Source organism: Ceratina calcarata, unplaced genomic scaffold, assembly GCF_001652005.2.
Source record: "Ceratina calcarata isolate Rehan_Ccalc_2016 unplaced genomic scaffold, ASM165200v1 scaffold203, whole genome shotgun sequence".
Classification (NCBI taxonomy): Eukaryota; Metazoa; Arthropoda; class Insecta; order Hymenoptera; family Apidae; genus Ceratina; species Ceratina calcarata.
In genome coordinates, this window is record NW_017141919.1 from 63,793 (window position 1) to 79,781 (window position 15,989).

Genomic DNA, 15,989 nt, shown 5'->3' on the forward strand with positions numbered 1-15,989 from the left:
TTGCATAATCATATTTAAGTCGTTGAAAATTCCATTGGATTGAAATTATGTCTTATTGCGAGATCTATGACCTTCCCATCCTTGCCTGGTTTTTGTTACATTAGACAGCTTAAATAATAAACTTACTCATAAAATAATGTTTAGTAAAATATGTAGTATAGATATCAAAATAATTCTGCTTAAAGAATTTGGTTGAGTGCTCTCATAGTAAAATAAACATTTGATAAGTTTTAATGAATATTTTTGTCCTTCCCAAGCACCTTTCGATAAGTACGAACACGAACATCTAGAGATTACGATTATCTTATCGTGCTATTAGTAATTACATAATAGACATAAACGTTCGCCTTATGGAATATATCCATAGTGATCGGTAACAATTATTCTTTAACTACTAAGTGTAAAGTTTAACTACTAAGATGACCTCCAAATGGATTAATCAGTAATCCGATAATTTCACTAGAAACATAGCTCAGTATAAAACGTACTTTCTAAAAGAGTGGTCAGATCAATTAGCATCTTGCAAGTTGCAAGATTGGACTTCAATTTGTTCATGAAAAAAGAACGTCATATTTATCTAACGAATATGGAAATCCTGCTATGATTCTTTGAAGAAAGTTCGTAATAATTGCTATGAAGATTAATGCACACAGTTTATTTCTGCTTTCTGTAAAATATCGAATGATTCGAAATGACTAACACGCGTTAAACAGTCATTAAAATTTCATTTCAATAACTGGAAATTAAAAAGTTGATGCGTGTGTTGTGTTCAGGATTCGTAAGGAAACTAGGCTCGGTTGAGTGTAACACTATATTTCCAAAATACTGCACAACGTAGAGGAATTCAGTACAAATGCGGTTAGTATCGAGTCCAGGCTGAATCTGCTGTCTTAGGATTCGGCGGATGTATATATATATCCTAGCTATAGGAAGGGGAGGGTCACTTCTAACCCTGTGACTCAGGGTGGATTTCGACCTTAGTGACTAATCTTTAAAATACGCTTCTTAAACTAGAGATAACTAGGAGAAAAACATTTTAGTCATCCAACACGTGTAATACGAAGTACCTTTACAATCTACATCACAAAATAGACTAAAGACGATAATAAATATTATACGATGATTCTTATGATACGCAAAGTTATCGAGTTTTAATAGAGGAGAATCCGTTCGCTTCAGCGGTTTCATGTATGTGGTCAGTAATCTCAAATGCCCCATATTAAGCACTTATACCTCTGAAAATAAATCACCGATACTGAAACTACAGTACAGCCTCATGTAAGATTACATGAATGAGACCGCCTTCCGAGCCAAGTGGGTTCTTGAAATCGTTGAAAATTAGCAAGCGCAATATTTCAAAAGCACCCTGTAAGCGCGTAGCGCCAGTACTGTTCTTAAACTGGCAATGAGCAGGTAATGAATCCCTTACTTCAGTCTTTAGGTATATTATGGCAGGTATTTGGTTGATGTGCAAGAGAATTTAGAAAGAAAACAGATAATGATTGATAATTCGAGGTTGCACAGCCATCGGCTATCGAAAGATTGATTGTTTGGAAAAGCGAGAAATTTACAAGATCATTAGGAATCCAAAGCATTGTCTAACGAATAACTTATTTTCCAAGAGGATCCGGTCACAAAGTGAGGAAAACAAGGATGTGTCTCGGAAGAAACTTAGAAATTCATAATTGGTCTCATCTTGAAGTTTTACTAACATATATACATTACATAAGTGTATTATATGTTACATAAGCGTATTATATTATATACTACATACGTATGTATACTACATACATTAGTCTCTCAAAATAAGTGTATTATGTATCGCAAAATGAAAAAAAAACATGGCCCATGAGGGGATCGAACCCGCGACCTTCGCGTTATTAGCACGACGCTCTAACCAACTGAGCTAATGGGCCTTTGACGAGTTGGTCTTATTTGCAAGTTTTCTGGCCGATATGTGAATTATGATTTTTAATATTTTGTTACGTTTTTATTAAAAAAGAAATTTAATAAAATAGTTCGCAATTTACTAAACATTAATGTCAGAATATAATTAAAGGAAAGAAGATTAAAAGAAAAACAACGCGTGGATTTTTTAAAAAGATGTTTGGTCAAAGATTCACAGCTAAACAGGATGTCTTTTATGACAATTAATTTAGTCGCGAGAATGTCTTCGACAACCTACAGTATGTTTGGATATGAAACGTTGGGTGCCCGCACGTGGAGTTTCAATTAAGCATTTGACGGAATAAACGGTAGGTTGCAAGTTGCAAAGGTTTGCGTCCACCAACGTTCGCATATTTTGATTACCTAACACTAACAATTACAGAGATTATTCTGTATGCCTTAGTTTTTCATTGCGATAAAAGTTCTTCAATTACTAAAGAACGTCGAGCGACTTAATATCGAAGATCGTCGAGTCACTGCATGAGAAACAATTGGTTCGAAATGCATGAGTGTCAAGATAATAAATAGTCCGAACTTTGTCTGCAGTTTGGACTTTGCGTATGAGGGTTAAATGAAGTTGATTTAATCCCGTAGCTGCAGTTTGTTATCGAAAGATATCAAAGGTAGTTATGAAGCCAATAAAGAAATTAGTTTGTCCTGATTTTGTTTATTACGATCGTAGTAATTCATTTTCATGTCTATCCGTGTTCTACTAATACTATGTATATTATTATATAATATATACTACTATATTAATAACTTCATTACTTAATAACATTAATTAAATAATCTATCATTCTTTTTGTACATCTTTGATTTTGAAGTAAATAAGATTAAACGTAACATATATATATATATATAACAAATAATACACCGTAACAATTATTAATATGTACATGTAGTTTAAAATGTGTTTTTACATAGGACCAAGTTTAAAAGCTTCATACCAATATCCCATTCTTCAAGTTTTGATAAAAAGAATTATTTTATGCAACATATTAAATCGCAACCTCTCCTATATTTGAATTCTTCTCTAGTTAGTATATCAATTATTTTCTCATAAGCAGTTCGTAACACGTATCAAATGTACATAACGATGGTGGTATATCTTCCATCAATCTAATTATGCACAATGCATGAGAAATATGTTTTCTTTTCTTCAGTTCGTGTACAAGAATTTCTGCGTTCTCTCTTATATTCGTAAGAGACCGATTTATAAAAACGTGCTCAATGATTCGATTATATACTTCGTGATTTGGATCGAAAAATGCTGTTAAATTTTTCAAAAACAACATTTCCAGGATTGGTGATGGTAAAATCAATTCCTGAAACATAAGGATATAGTTATTTCAAATGTAGAATAAAAATTTAATGTTAAAATATTTATTCATACATACTTTATATTTTTCTTTTAGAATGTTCACAGCCTCTTGATGGAATTCTAAATTATCCAAATCCAGTTGAATATAAATTATATGTTCAAGTGGAATTTCTCTCGTGTCCAAAAATTCCTTGAGTATCTGTTACAAATCGTTTAAACGATTAATATTACATTGATCGTTATAATTTCTACTTGTGTACTTACATTTGTTGAAGGCAGTGCTCCTATTAGTTCTTTATATTCTTGTAAAAATCCTTCCTTAACATGAACATGAACTATTTTCATCATTCTTAAGACTGGATGTTTGTCGATTCCCGTATATTCAGAATCTTCAAATATTGGCCAGTGTAACACCAGTTTCTTTACTTCATAAAAATGATCAATATTTTGTATTTTGTTGAACACTTTTTCAAAAACTTCGAAACGATCTTTTTCTGTTGCACATTCACCAATATCTTTTAGAACAGAAATTTTGTATTCCGTATACAATTCTTCGTCTAAAATATTTCTTTTGCTTTCGACATTATCTATTATTTCTTCATCTGAAAAATTTCCCCAGTCATCCGTCCATTCTAGGTCATTTTTATCATTAGATTCGGACAAATTACTCTTTCTGCCATGTTGCGAATCTTCATTTTCAATAGTTACATCTGATTCATGAATGGATGCTGAAGCAAATTCATCTTTTTTATAGTTTTCTGAACTGTAATCTATGGTCTCTTCATTTGACTGAAAAGAATCTGTCTTCTTTATTCCATATTTTTCGAATAAACGCATTTGCCAATACTTAAATGCTTCATAGATGTTAGATTCTTTGCACTTATGTGCTATAGACATCGATTCCCTTATTAGACTTGAGGGATCGAACAAAAACAAGTTTTCAAAATCTAAATTTAAACTCCTATATATTTTTAAAGCATAATAGTACATCGCAGTTTGAATGTATAATTCTGTATCTGGTAATTCTGTTAGGAGACTTTGCACTTCTTCTAGGCATTGTTTTTTAACATTAAACAAGTATGCCATGCCTAGTAACCAGTCTTGTTGTATAGTGTATTTTACACACTCTAGAAATACTGAATTGAAAGAAAAATTATTAATTATCGGATGGATAAATTTTACTGCTTTGCGTTTAAAGTGACGCATAATACTTACAATGATTTATATCACTCACTTCTAATCCGTAACAAGACGACTCACTTAACATTGTTATTCTTAAAAAAGCACGACAGCATTTGAGCTGTGTGTTCTCCAAATCTGGTTGAGAGTACGCTGTGTACGTTGTATCAAGATTACTAATTCTACAATTTTTATGTAAGTCTTCGTAAAAACATGGGAAACTTTGAACATCGTAATCTTCTGTACAATGTTCTTTACCATCGTGTCCAGGCTCGTTATCTTGATTATTCGAAAAATTATATTTCAGTTTAGATTTCCAAAAATTTCTGTCACCCATATTTCTTATTAAACCGAACGTCGATTCCACGACGTTCGCTGAAGTTTTTACTATTTCAGTAGAAGCCTCTAGTACTTTTGGCACGAATTCCTTAGTTTCTACTTGTGGCTGTGAGATAAAAACATTTTATTATCAAAATGGACTACTTAGGTTGTTGACAATATACTTTCTGTATATTTCTTACAGTAGTTAATGCATCAGTAAATTCGTCTTCGCTATCACCATCATTCAAGTCGTCGAATAATGAATCGGGTGGTATCCATAATTCTAAATTTTTATTTAAGATCTGTATTTCTATTAGATGTATCTGATCCAAGGCTTTGTTCAACACATCGCTAGGTCCATTATTTATTGCGAACCATAAACATTTTTGTCTAATCTGTAGATCGTCGTAATCTTCACAAAAACCTAATTCTAAAGCGACGGCCCATGCAGGAATATAGTTATTTTGCATTAATTGCTGACACGTAGCAGCACAGACATTAAAGTCTTTTACCTATAAAATTATATTATAAATCAAATATATTCATTTAAATCGAAGCATTTAAACAGCAAGTTTAAGTCCTTTACCTCAAGCGCTTTTTTTGCAATTAATTCTAAGACCTTTCCTTCTCGCGTTCTCTTATTATTTTTTTCTATTCGTAAGTAACTCGCCAACGTTAATAATCTATGCCGGCTTTTATGGGCATCTTCTCGTTTATTTAAACAGTCCTGTATCAATTTTAATCGATCTTGCATTAATCGCACTTGAAGCGGTAAAATATCGATGTTGAATTCATTCAAAATTTGAAGTGAGTTAATGAGGTCATATTCTTCTTTAATTTGGGCATTATCATCTACAATTAGGTTAAGACAAGCTCTGAAATAATATCATTTATGAAAATTAAAATCACCGAATTGTAAAAGGGAGACGAAAATACTTACTTAGCTAATTCCATATTAGAATCGGTTAGCGATTTCGAGCTATTAAAATACTCTTTGCTGGCATCTAAAATTAAATTTACTGCTTTATTGTAGGATACTTTCAACAAAGACTGTTCGTTCTTCGATGTTTCGATTAAAGCGGCGCAATTCTGTATGTTGGATTTAACACCCGAGACCAAACGCGCTGACACACAGATCTCGAAACATATTTCTACATTTATATCAACACAGTTGAAAAACAGAGCATGAATTTCTAACATTTCGTTTAATAACTGAGCCCATTGTTTCTCATCTGGGGATGGAGTTCTTTAAACAAATGTACAAAACATATTATCGAATCCGAAGCACAATTGATTTTAAAATAGGAAATATGAAAAATATGGTTGCTTACATTTTGTTTAAATTTCTTGCCATTTGGATCAATAGCTGCTCCACAGTTTCAGGGCTACTTTTATTCTTTCGCAATTCATGCAACGTTGTCTTAACGCCGTATTTATCCAAAATTCTTGTACAGTCAAGTTCTCTATCAAGCTCTTCGAGTAGAGAGCACACGGCACTTTTTCTACGCCCATCACGATCTTTAGCGATTGAATCCATAATACTCATGGCTTTTTCGTACATGTCAGGATCATTGCAAGCGTATATACAGTCTAACGCCAAAGTGGCAATATCATCTATCATTTGAAAAATCTCTCCATCGCGAGTTTTTTTCAAATACTCAAAAAGCTTGACCGATAATTTTAAATTATCTTTACTAATGGATACTAAATAATCACTGAACAAATGTTTCTCTAATTCACCGCCCATGTATGCATGTCGTCTCTTTATAAATGGCAATAAAAAATTTTTTATATCTTCAACAAAACTCTTCTCGGTAGTCTTACTCATTAACAGTTTAACTTTTTCCAAATCAGATAATTTTTGTAACTGATCTAATGATAAATCTTCTAAATAAACTTTGTAAATGAGATCATCGGACGTCTCTAAATCCAATAATAATTTTTCTAAACCGTTAATATTGTGAGCTTTAGCAATCTTTATTAATTGCAGAGCGTTATCGATCATACAACTATTTCTTTCAATTTCATAAGCTCTTGATTCGTACCATGTTTTTAATAATTCTGGTGTAAGCAATGTGTTTCTGTATGTAGATAGTGATGGGTTGTATTCATAAATTAATTGCGACTTGTCATCGCTTTCCCAATTAATTATCTCATTAAAATCCGCTTTCTCAGCCCAGTCCATCTGACGTAATTCACATTGATCGAGCAGAAACAATTGTCCATCAATATCACACTCCGGTAGAAGTTTCTTGTATTTTAATGGATTTAATGTTTCTGGAAAGAAGCTAATGATTGCTAGCCAATGAGGTAAAAGACTTTTGCCGTGATACGTGAACATAATTTCGACTGCCCGACAATCTCCATCCTTTGCAAATCTAATTGCATTTTCGATAGACGAAAGCTGCCGGAATTCTTCATAAAATTTTTTATCGTACGTTGACGAGGAGTTTAAAATAATTTCATATGTAAGTAATTTATCCAAGTGATCTAATAGTTTTCTTCTGTATCTAATCAAGTCCATTTGAGCTTCGGATAAATTTTTTATGTCGATTTTTTCAAGTGTCTGATTCATTTTCTGTATTTGCCGTAAACTAATACTGGCTTCATCCAATTCACCCCAATCTTCGTCGGCGTTATCTATTACAAACTTTCCATTGTCATGGGTTGCAATTGCTACTAAAGTTGCTACATTAGCACCTTTTAAACCAAAATTTAACAGTTCTCTTGCTGCTTCTATAGTATCTGGAACCCGCGTAATACACTCACATAGAACCCATGATCTTTTGGTGACTTTACTCAAATGTTCTTGAATAGCATTTAAAGATAATTCCGACTTGCGCCATTGCGTTTGATACACTAGATCAGTATCTAAATTATACGTATTGGCTAAAGCCAATGCTTCTTCATATTCCTATAATACAGTTCTCTGATCAGTTCAATTCAATTCAAGGTACAATAATAAATTTCGTAAGTAATCATACCTCTATATCAATTTTACGAGAATAAAGTTCTTCAGGTGTCGTACTTTTCAGTCCCAGGATTCTGTACGTTCTAAACAATACCTTAGATTTCTTTCTTTTTGGTTGAAATCTTTCGATGTCTGTAATAGAGTATAAAGTACTTTGAACTAAATGTGTTGTATAATTTAATATATTGGTTGCTTCCAATTCATCAGTTTCCTCCTCACTCTCCGACGAGGCCTCTTAAATATCAAATTATATAATAGTTATTCAACACATGAAAATCATCGAACACAGAAGGAAATGTATATTCAAACTAATTAAAAGTCTAACAACAAACCTAATGTTTGATTTTCTGCATTGGTTTCCCTATTTCGTTTTTTACTTGTTACATATGTTTCACAATCCAAACACAACAAACCTCGGTTTGAACCGAGTTCACATATTTGTAGTTGTTCAGCTAAAAATTCAGGGCATGTACCTAAAAGATTCTTCAGATTTTTTATAGAACATACGGAAGTAGGTCCTGAACATCTTGCAATTATAATTGCCTTTAAGAAAATAATAGTAGATTAGAATTCATAGATTCAATACGTGTTTTAATAGAAAAAATATATATTATACCTCTTCAGACCACCAGCCAATATCTACTGGATGAAATTCAGTAATGCCTGGTGGATATTTTTTTGACTTTGCATGTCCCAAAGGATTGGGTATATTAAAATCTGGTTGTTCTGATAATTTCCATTTCCTTTGTATCAATAAATTTGGCAATCTCCATAAAGATATGGAGCCATCCGTATGTAAACATGTTAAATAACAACTGTTTGGTGAAATTTTCATTTTGAATATGATTGATTCCGGTATCGAAGTTAGTGTTGGAATAATATTCCATATGGAAAATACTGGCTTGTTTTTCGAATCATCGTCGAAAGTGAAAGACAATTTGCAGTACGGATATTCATTTAGTGGTCTCCATGATGTCAGTCCGCTATCTGAGGCTGATGACATTACTTTTTGGGTGAACGTATTCCCAGCAACATAAAACAAATCATGTTTTTCGTCATAAACAACAGAATTTACACCATTCTTGTAAAAGGTGCCAAAAGAAAATTCATAGTTGGCTTCAAACCCATTAACAGCTGACACATAATATGATCTGACTAAACCACTGTATGTGATTAACAAAAATTCATAAGACCATTTCTCTGTTTTTGTTTTTGGTTTAAGGAAGATCATAGACGCAATTGCATCACCAGCTTCCAAAATATGGGGGTTTTGGGACACAGTCTTAGGACTAATATTAAAAACATTATTTCCCAATCCATTGTAAAAAGAAGTATAGCCATTGCTTGATGCTAATACTAACAGTGTTCCATCTGGACTCCAAGCCAATTTTCTCCATTGTGGAAAAGCATCCTTTGGTACTGAAAAAATTAGTGTGTAAGAAAATGAATCTTTTATATTTTCCATGAACTTTTATGTCATATCTTAAAAGTATACCTACCAGAAGCTTTTCCAACGATTGAAGAATATTCATCTTTTGCCTTCCTAATTTCTATCACATTTTCTTGCAAAAGAGAAAGTACACGTCCAGAATCTCCGATTGCCAATTTCCATGGTAACGTGAGACTGATTTGTTGTGATATACTTTCCGGTAAAGAATACCTGTTATTAAGATACCTGAGTGCATTTTTTATTGTGCCAGTTGTAGGTAAAATTACGACATCATTTTTGCATTTCTGTAAGGTATATTACTTCATGAATGTAATGAAATATGGGTAATCATAGATTATATTCTGCTTGTTTTTTATTTACACATGCACATGACATGAACTTACTATTAATTCCGGTTCTTGCTTTCGAATAAAATATTCCAATAGTTCATAAAGTATTGGTTTATTTGATATTTCGTCGGACTCAGTCATTTTGTAATTGGAAGCATAACCTATTCGCAATATGACTGCGGACGTGACGTCACCAAGATGGCGGTGCATATGGTGGCTCATCGTACGACGACAACGCATATGCTATAAACAGATTCACGGTTTTTTCTATATTAATCTTTTAACAAATATTTAAATTGATTCAAACTTTTTCGTATTACTTACTAAAGTGATTTGCTTAAGTTCACCGAAAAGTTTTGGCTCTTCAGTGTTACTTAACAGAAATAAAAATAAAGAATCATTTTGGACCATCAGCTGATCGCATGTTTACGCTACGATAATTGTCAAACTCGTGTGTGTAAACACAATATTAAGCTCATAAAGTTATGAAAACGTAAAAAAATATATGGTCGAAGGCTCAAATCGTGGATTTTAGGTCCATGGCTCAAACAGAGCTGTTTTCCTCTTTCGCTTTTGGGAGCCCTACCCCTCGACTATGTACCGTCCTTCAGGTCCATGGTCTTGTTATCTATTTCTTACTCCAAACAAACGAAAACCATCAAAAACAATTGAAAATAGCAGATTCTTTATCTTGTTGATTCTCTAACTTCAAAGTTGTCTAGAGTATTCCCGCGGTCATACGCCGGTAATCTAGGCGATTACACAAATGATAGATGATATAAATTTTTTTTTCGAGTTGCTAAAAATCCGTCTTGTAATCATGATTTTTATCACCAAGGAGAGATTACTAAAGAGTGGCAGCCTTATGGGACCTTGCAGACCAAAAAATTTTTGGCGCCCTTTAGGATATACTGGACCGAGAAGTAAAAAGCACCAAGCAAAATTGTCGTCGGTCTAGTCCAAACAACGATATTTGGGGTAGAATGCAGTAAAATGCAGATGTAAAAGCACCGAGGAGAGATTACTAGTAATCTCTCCTCAGTGGTAAAAGCAATGAGTTTACTGGTAACGACATTTTTAACAAATGGTCAGATGTTGAGACACCTATTACCTATCGTGCTGGAAAAAAAAGCATCGGTGAATTTGAACGTGGGTATACGCCGAAGCAGTCATTCTGTTTGTTTTCATAAACCTACGTTGCCGGTTCGAGCCCTCCTGTGCCCTTTTTTCGGGCCGCGCTTTTATTACACAGGCATTTTACCGACGCGTGTTAGAAAAATCTCGTGACTACTTTAGCCCCTTAAATAGGGGTTGAAGTAACAATGTAACACAAATCCTGGTAGATGGTAGCACAAACCGCATCTTGAGCTTTCTATCAGTAATGTAATATTTCATTTATAGATTTGTTACAATTTAAAAATTCTATCCAACTGCACGAATGTGTATATGTGGCCAAAATACAATGAGTGAAGGCTACATACAAATCGTCGTTTTGTAAATAGAATGATAGATAATATATCGAACCTAATACTCTGCACATATCATATATTTAACATATATTACAGAAATAAGAGTTACCTCCAAATAATAATGATGACACGACTAAGTACATTATTATTAATAGGCCGAGGATGAATTATGTCTTTCCGGAGATTGATTCAGACGACTGTCTGATTTTTTCCCCGTTATTACATTACAGTATTACACTTAACGATTATCACCAGCAAGGCAGTGGTGAAAGTCATCGAGCATACGGTAATCGAGTCAGTCTAGATAATTAAACATTCCACTCAACCTTCCAATCGCGAATCAAGCCATGAATTGAGAATGACTTCGTAGGCCCATACAAATGATTCTATCATAATTCTATAACCAACTCGTGCGATGTATACGTATACATAAATAACACGGCCAAATAATTTTTACAAAGAACGAGGGTGCAGATAAAGCAATCTTTCTCGGTGCTTCTTCATTATTAATAGACGCGAAAAGAAAAGTTTCGCCTACCCTTCTGCGAAGTTTGTTTCACGGAGTTCGACGCGGCGAACCTTAACGCAACGCGTAACACGGATGGATAACTTTCTACGCGCTATGGAAGCCCTAAAAATACTCGTGTATGACTAAAAATATTCCCCGATCGTCGCTAAATACATCCGTTTCAAAATTACGCGTGGGCAGGACAATTATTATATTCGTTGTCAGATCATTTCCAATATAGAACACGCAAGTAGATCAGATTTATCAAAATAATTGGTGCAGTAAGAAACATGGGAGGATCCAGGAGTCGGTTTATTCGTTTAGCAGGTTTAGCTCATTTTCGCCATTTAATGGCACTATTTTTCCTGTTGATGAACCTGGCCACGATTGTTTCCGAGCAAACCTTCGAAACGCGAAAGCAATCTCGTAAGGGCTGCGCACAACGAAGGGTGGCGACAGGGTGGGGCTCGATACAATTAGGAGAGAACATAAATCCAGCAGTTTAGCACACTTCCCCGTCAGCCGTGGATCAGAGAATACAAATCAATCGGCGTAACGGCCGACTGCGCATTTAATTTCCATTCGGCTTTCTCCACGCGAAATGCGAGCACGACGGGGACAGCCCGGAGTTGGCTAAGGGAGGTGAGCAGGACGGGAGAGGTGAAATTGGACGAACCGGAGGAAGGGAGAAGACAGGGCAAAAGGACACTGCGACAGGGAACGGGGAAAGAAAAGGAAACTGGGTTAAGGGGAAAGGACGAGAGAGTAATTTGTGAACATCGACGCAAAGAAGATTTAAGACAAGGAAGATCGGCAAAGGGTTACGGGGTGAGAGGGAGGCTAGAGAATAAACGTGGAATTAGGTTGACTGTATGAGTAGAAGGTAATAGAAAAAGATAAGGAGAGTAAGCGAGTGATTGAATATGATTAACAAGTTTTAATTATAAAAAAGTACATTTGTATATATTATAATCCAATTGCTTTCTGATTGAGATAATGGTATTTTAAATGTATTGTTCTTTACTTTGTACAATTATGTTTTTACATATATACTATAGCTGATTTTACGGTTTTTATTAGAACATAATTCGTTAATCCTAAAACTTATCACGCAAAATTAATATCAAAATATGACGGAGATAAATAAAGAATGATAAAAAGAATTTCTAAATTTTCTCCGTCGCGTGTCGTACCTTAAAAAACGATACACAAGCATGATACAACCATCGAGCTATATTGTAACGAGATCCTGAATGGGAAAAAAAAGTGGTCCGAGTGGATCGGCGAATTCTAACAACGTTTGGCATTCATTATTTACTCGTTGGAAACGAATGTTGGAACCGATAAATGACGCACCGGCGCAAAAAGGATTTACTGCGTTTCTCGACGAATCGATGGTGATCCGATTCGCATTAAGCTCGCGACGTGCCGCACCACACCGGATCGAATTTACACGCGTCGTTACGCGCTCACTGCTACTGGTGTTGCTCCTCCGAGGAAATGAGCGCATTCCGATAATTGCGCTTTCGATGCATTGTTTATCCGCACGCAATAACGATAACTTGCGACTCCCTCTTCCGACGTTCGCTAATAAGCTTTGTAATCGCTGTTGTTCGAGACATCGTAGCTTGCGACTAAACGCACACGCTAAAATGTAGTAAATTTTGCAGGGTTATTGCATTATACTTGTAAATAAGCAAAAATAGTTATAAACTTATGTAACTTATAAATGAATAAAAAATGGAGTACCTAGCTCAAGTAACAATGGTTAATTTAGAAAGTAGCAATGGATCTATGGCGCTTTCTTCGGTGGCGTAACCTGAGGGACACGATTATTGCCTCCGCAAGATCCCCAACTACTTCCACCACCGATAAAGACTCCTCTGTCTACACGAGGATTTCCCCTCGTTCTCTGAAATCGTGTGTCTCGTTCCACCGACTGTCCACGATATCCAGGGTTTCTGGCCGAAGCTTTCCCAAGTTGGTCGACGGCGTTCCCGTCATTGCCAACCAAGTTTATGGCCCAGACCGACGCCCATAAACTGTACAAATGGTAAATCTACCGTGAGATCATCCCAGCCGAAAATGATGTATCGTAGGTTCCGTACACACGAGAAATCGGCGAACCTACAAGCTTGACCCACCTCCGGTCTCCTCCAAACATCGTGCTACCCACGGTTGAAAGAACTGAAGATGTTTACTGCAGTGTCGAATCTTGTTTCGATGAAATCGGTTGCGGTTAAAATCCTCGATGATCTATTTAGTGCTGAGTAGTTAAGAGTCATGAAGTGCACGCGAGAAAAACGTTCGACGATTCCATAAAAGATTCGCGGCTTGAGTAAACTCCTTCGGCGGAAGTGTCGCAGACAAAAATCTTTTGAGACCCGCGCGAGACGCTTCGCGAAGCGTGAACCAAAGAAAAGGGGATCAATGTACACAACGATTGGTAGCAACATACAGCTTTCAACAGCTTATCCTTGTTACACCCTGATAACGCTCTGTATAATACTGTCTTAACTGCGGAGAACCATTATGATCTTATTTCCGCTCGTTTGATATCTTCAGTTTCAACTATCAAGCTAAAGACGTTAGATCCTTCGCTTTCCTTCAGTTTAAAAATATTCATTAGCCAAATCTTAAATTATATTGCATACACTCCCATGTAATCACGTTTATTTATTATCATATAGATATTTATGTGTAATATTATTACTTGCATCAGGTTTTCATTAGGCTATATTATTTTCAGCTATCCATAAAATAAAAATTGCTAAATTTTTTACAAGGAATAAGGGAAATACGAAACGGCAGTGTAGTGGCTTGTAGCAATATGGGTTTCGAGATCAAATAGAAAGATCTACGGTGTGCGAAACTAGAATATGACGTAGGTTGGAAATTGAATGGGAACGTGTTTGGTTCACGCGAGCATTCGTATTGTGCTGCAGTTCTGCATTCCTTTGTTTCCAAGTTACTACCAGCTCCCTATATTCCAGTAACTGATCTTTACAAGAGTGCTAGTTGGAAACAACTATTTCGTGGACGTATTGTAGTTTAGAAATTGCAAACGCGAGTTAGTTAGTTTAGTTTCTATCGATTGACCTTACAATTCATTGTTTCCTCATCTTCGATGTTCAGAATCTATTTGTTTTAAATATATTTGTTATTAATATATACTAAAGCACGTTTAATAAAAATAAGGAGATTTTTTAATGTAATTTTTCCGAGTTGTATTGAAATAATGAAATGTAATATACATATTTATATACAAGATAGTAAAGATATAAAATATATAATATGAATTGACAATTTACTATTGCAATTGATTTCTGTATAGTTTACGTCGCATTTTTCCTTTATTAAATTCCATATTTTCTTAAGTACAGTAAAAATATTTCTCTTCCTGAATTATGTCATCAAGGCATTCACAATAGCAGTATTACGTACAGCTACTAACACATATAAACATATGTACTAACCGCCAGTTCATTATGCTCCCAGTCACATTGTGTTCCGGAGGGATTTAACTTTCCGATACCCACACCTGTACTTTATACCTGCAGCTCGAGTGTGATCAGCTGTACGTAATGGGACAACCCTTACTAAATCTGGCATTGTAAGAAATCGGCCGGAGTTAATAATAGCGTTCCGCTTCCGCCTTTGTACCATAGCACAGTACCGGCCGAGTATTGTACATATTGTCGATGACGGAGATCGTAGCTCGTGTGGGTTTCCAGCGGATTCATCGGACCAGTACCCTCTCTTATGATCACCTGAAAAATGTATGAGGATGCTGCCATCGCCTTTCACGCCCAGCAATCCTGGGATTATGGGACGTCGGCACATTCCCGATTTTTGAAAAATTTTCTCGATCGTGACGTAATTTAGAGTAGAACAATAGCAGTATTACGTACAGCTACTAACACATATAAACATATGTACTAACCGCCAGTTCATTATGCTCCCAGTCACATTGTGTTCCGGAGGGATTTAACTTTCCGATACCCACACCTGTACTTTATACCTGCAGCTCGAGTGTGATCAGCTGTACGTAATGGGACAACCCTTACTAAATCTGGCATTGTAAGAAATCGGCCGGAGTTAATAATAGCGTTCCGCTTCCGCCTTTGTACCATAGCACAGTACCGGCCGAGTATTGTACATATTGTCGATGACGGAGATCGTAGCTCGTGTGGGTTTCCAGCGGATTCATCGGACCAGTACCCTCTCTTATGATCACCTGAAAAATGTATGAGGATGCTGCCATCGCCTTTCACGCCCAGCAATCCTGGGATTATGGGACGTCGGCACATTCCCGATTTTTGAAAAATTTTCTCGATCGTGACGTAATTTAGAGTAGATCGATAATGAATAATGACTAACCAAATTTTATTAAACTTCATTGTGTATATCAAATCCCAAATGACAGTTTTAATAGAGTTTACTTGAATTGAACCAAATAGGATGAATACTCATAATTTGCAGTATATGTATAAT

At 35.3% G+C, this 15,989-nt stretch overlaps 1 protein-coding gene, 1 long non-coding RNA gene and 1 other non-coding gene across 4 annotated transcripts; 1 reads left to right on the forward strand and 2 right to left on the reverse strand.

Annotated features, from left to right (window-relative positions):
* The first annotated feature begins 496 nt into the window (after positions 1-496).
* On the forward strand, positions 497-2,608 carry LOC113463944 (uncharacterized). Of its 2 annotated transcripts, XR_003388778.1 has the most exons (3): positions 497-1,413; positions 1,623-2,255; positions 2,351-2,608. It is a non-coding gene; the product is annotated as an uncharacterized LOC113463944 (long non-coding RNA). The 2 variants fall into 2 exon arrangements; XR_003388777.1 differs by having other exon boundaries at positions 497-2,255.
* TRNAI-AAU (transfer RNA isoleucine (anticodon AAU)) lies at positions 1,843-1,916 on the reverse strand. The gene has a single exon. It is a non-coding gene; the product is annotated as a tRNA-Ile (tRNA).
* Positions 2,609-2,808: 200 nt separating the features above from the next.
* LOC108622075 (neuroblastoma-amplified sequence) lies at positions 2,809-9,944 on the reverse strand. The gene is made up of 14 exons (XM_018019743.2): positions 9,843-9,944; positions 9,573-9,761; positions 9,239-9,473; positions 8,356-9,158; positions 8,072-8,282; positions 7,753-7,973; positions 6,100-7,682; positions 5,709-6,014; positions 5,355-5,643; positions 4,969-5,280; positions 4,484-4,892; positions 3,533-4,404; positions 3,345-3,467; positions 2,809-3,272 (listed from the first exon to the last, which is right to left on the reverse strand). Exons 1-14 carry the CDS (start codon positions 9,927-9,929, stop codon positions 2,997-2,999), a joined length of 5,916 nt encoding a protein of 1,971 aa, XP_017875232.2. The 5' UTR covers positions 9,930-9,944; the 3' UTR covers positions 2,809-2,996.
* Positions 9,945-15,989: the final 6,045 nt, after the last annotated feature.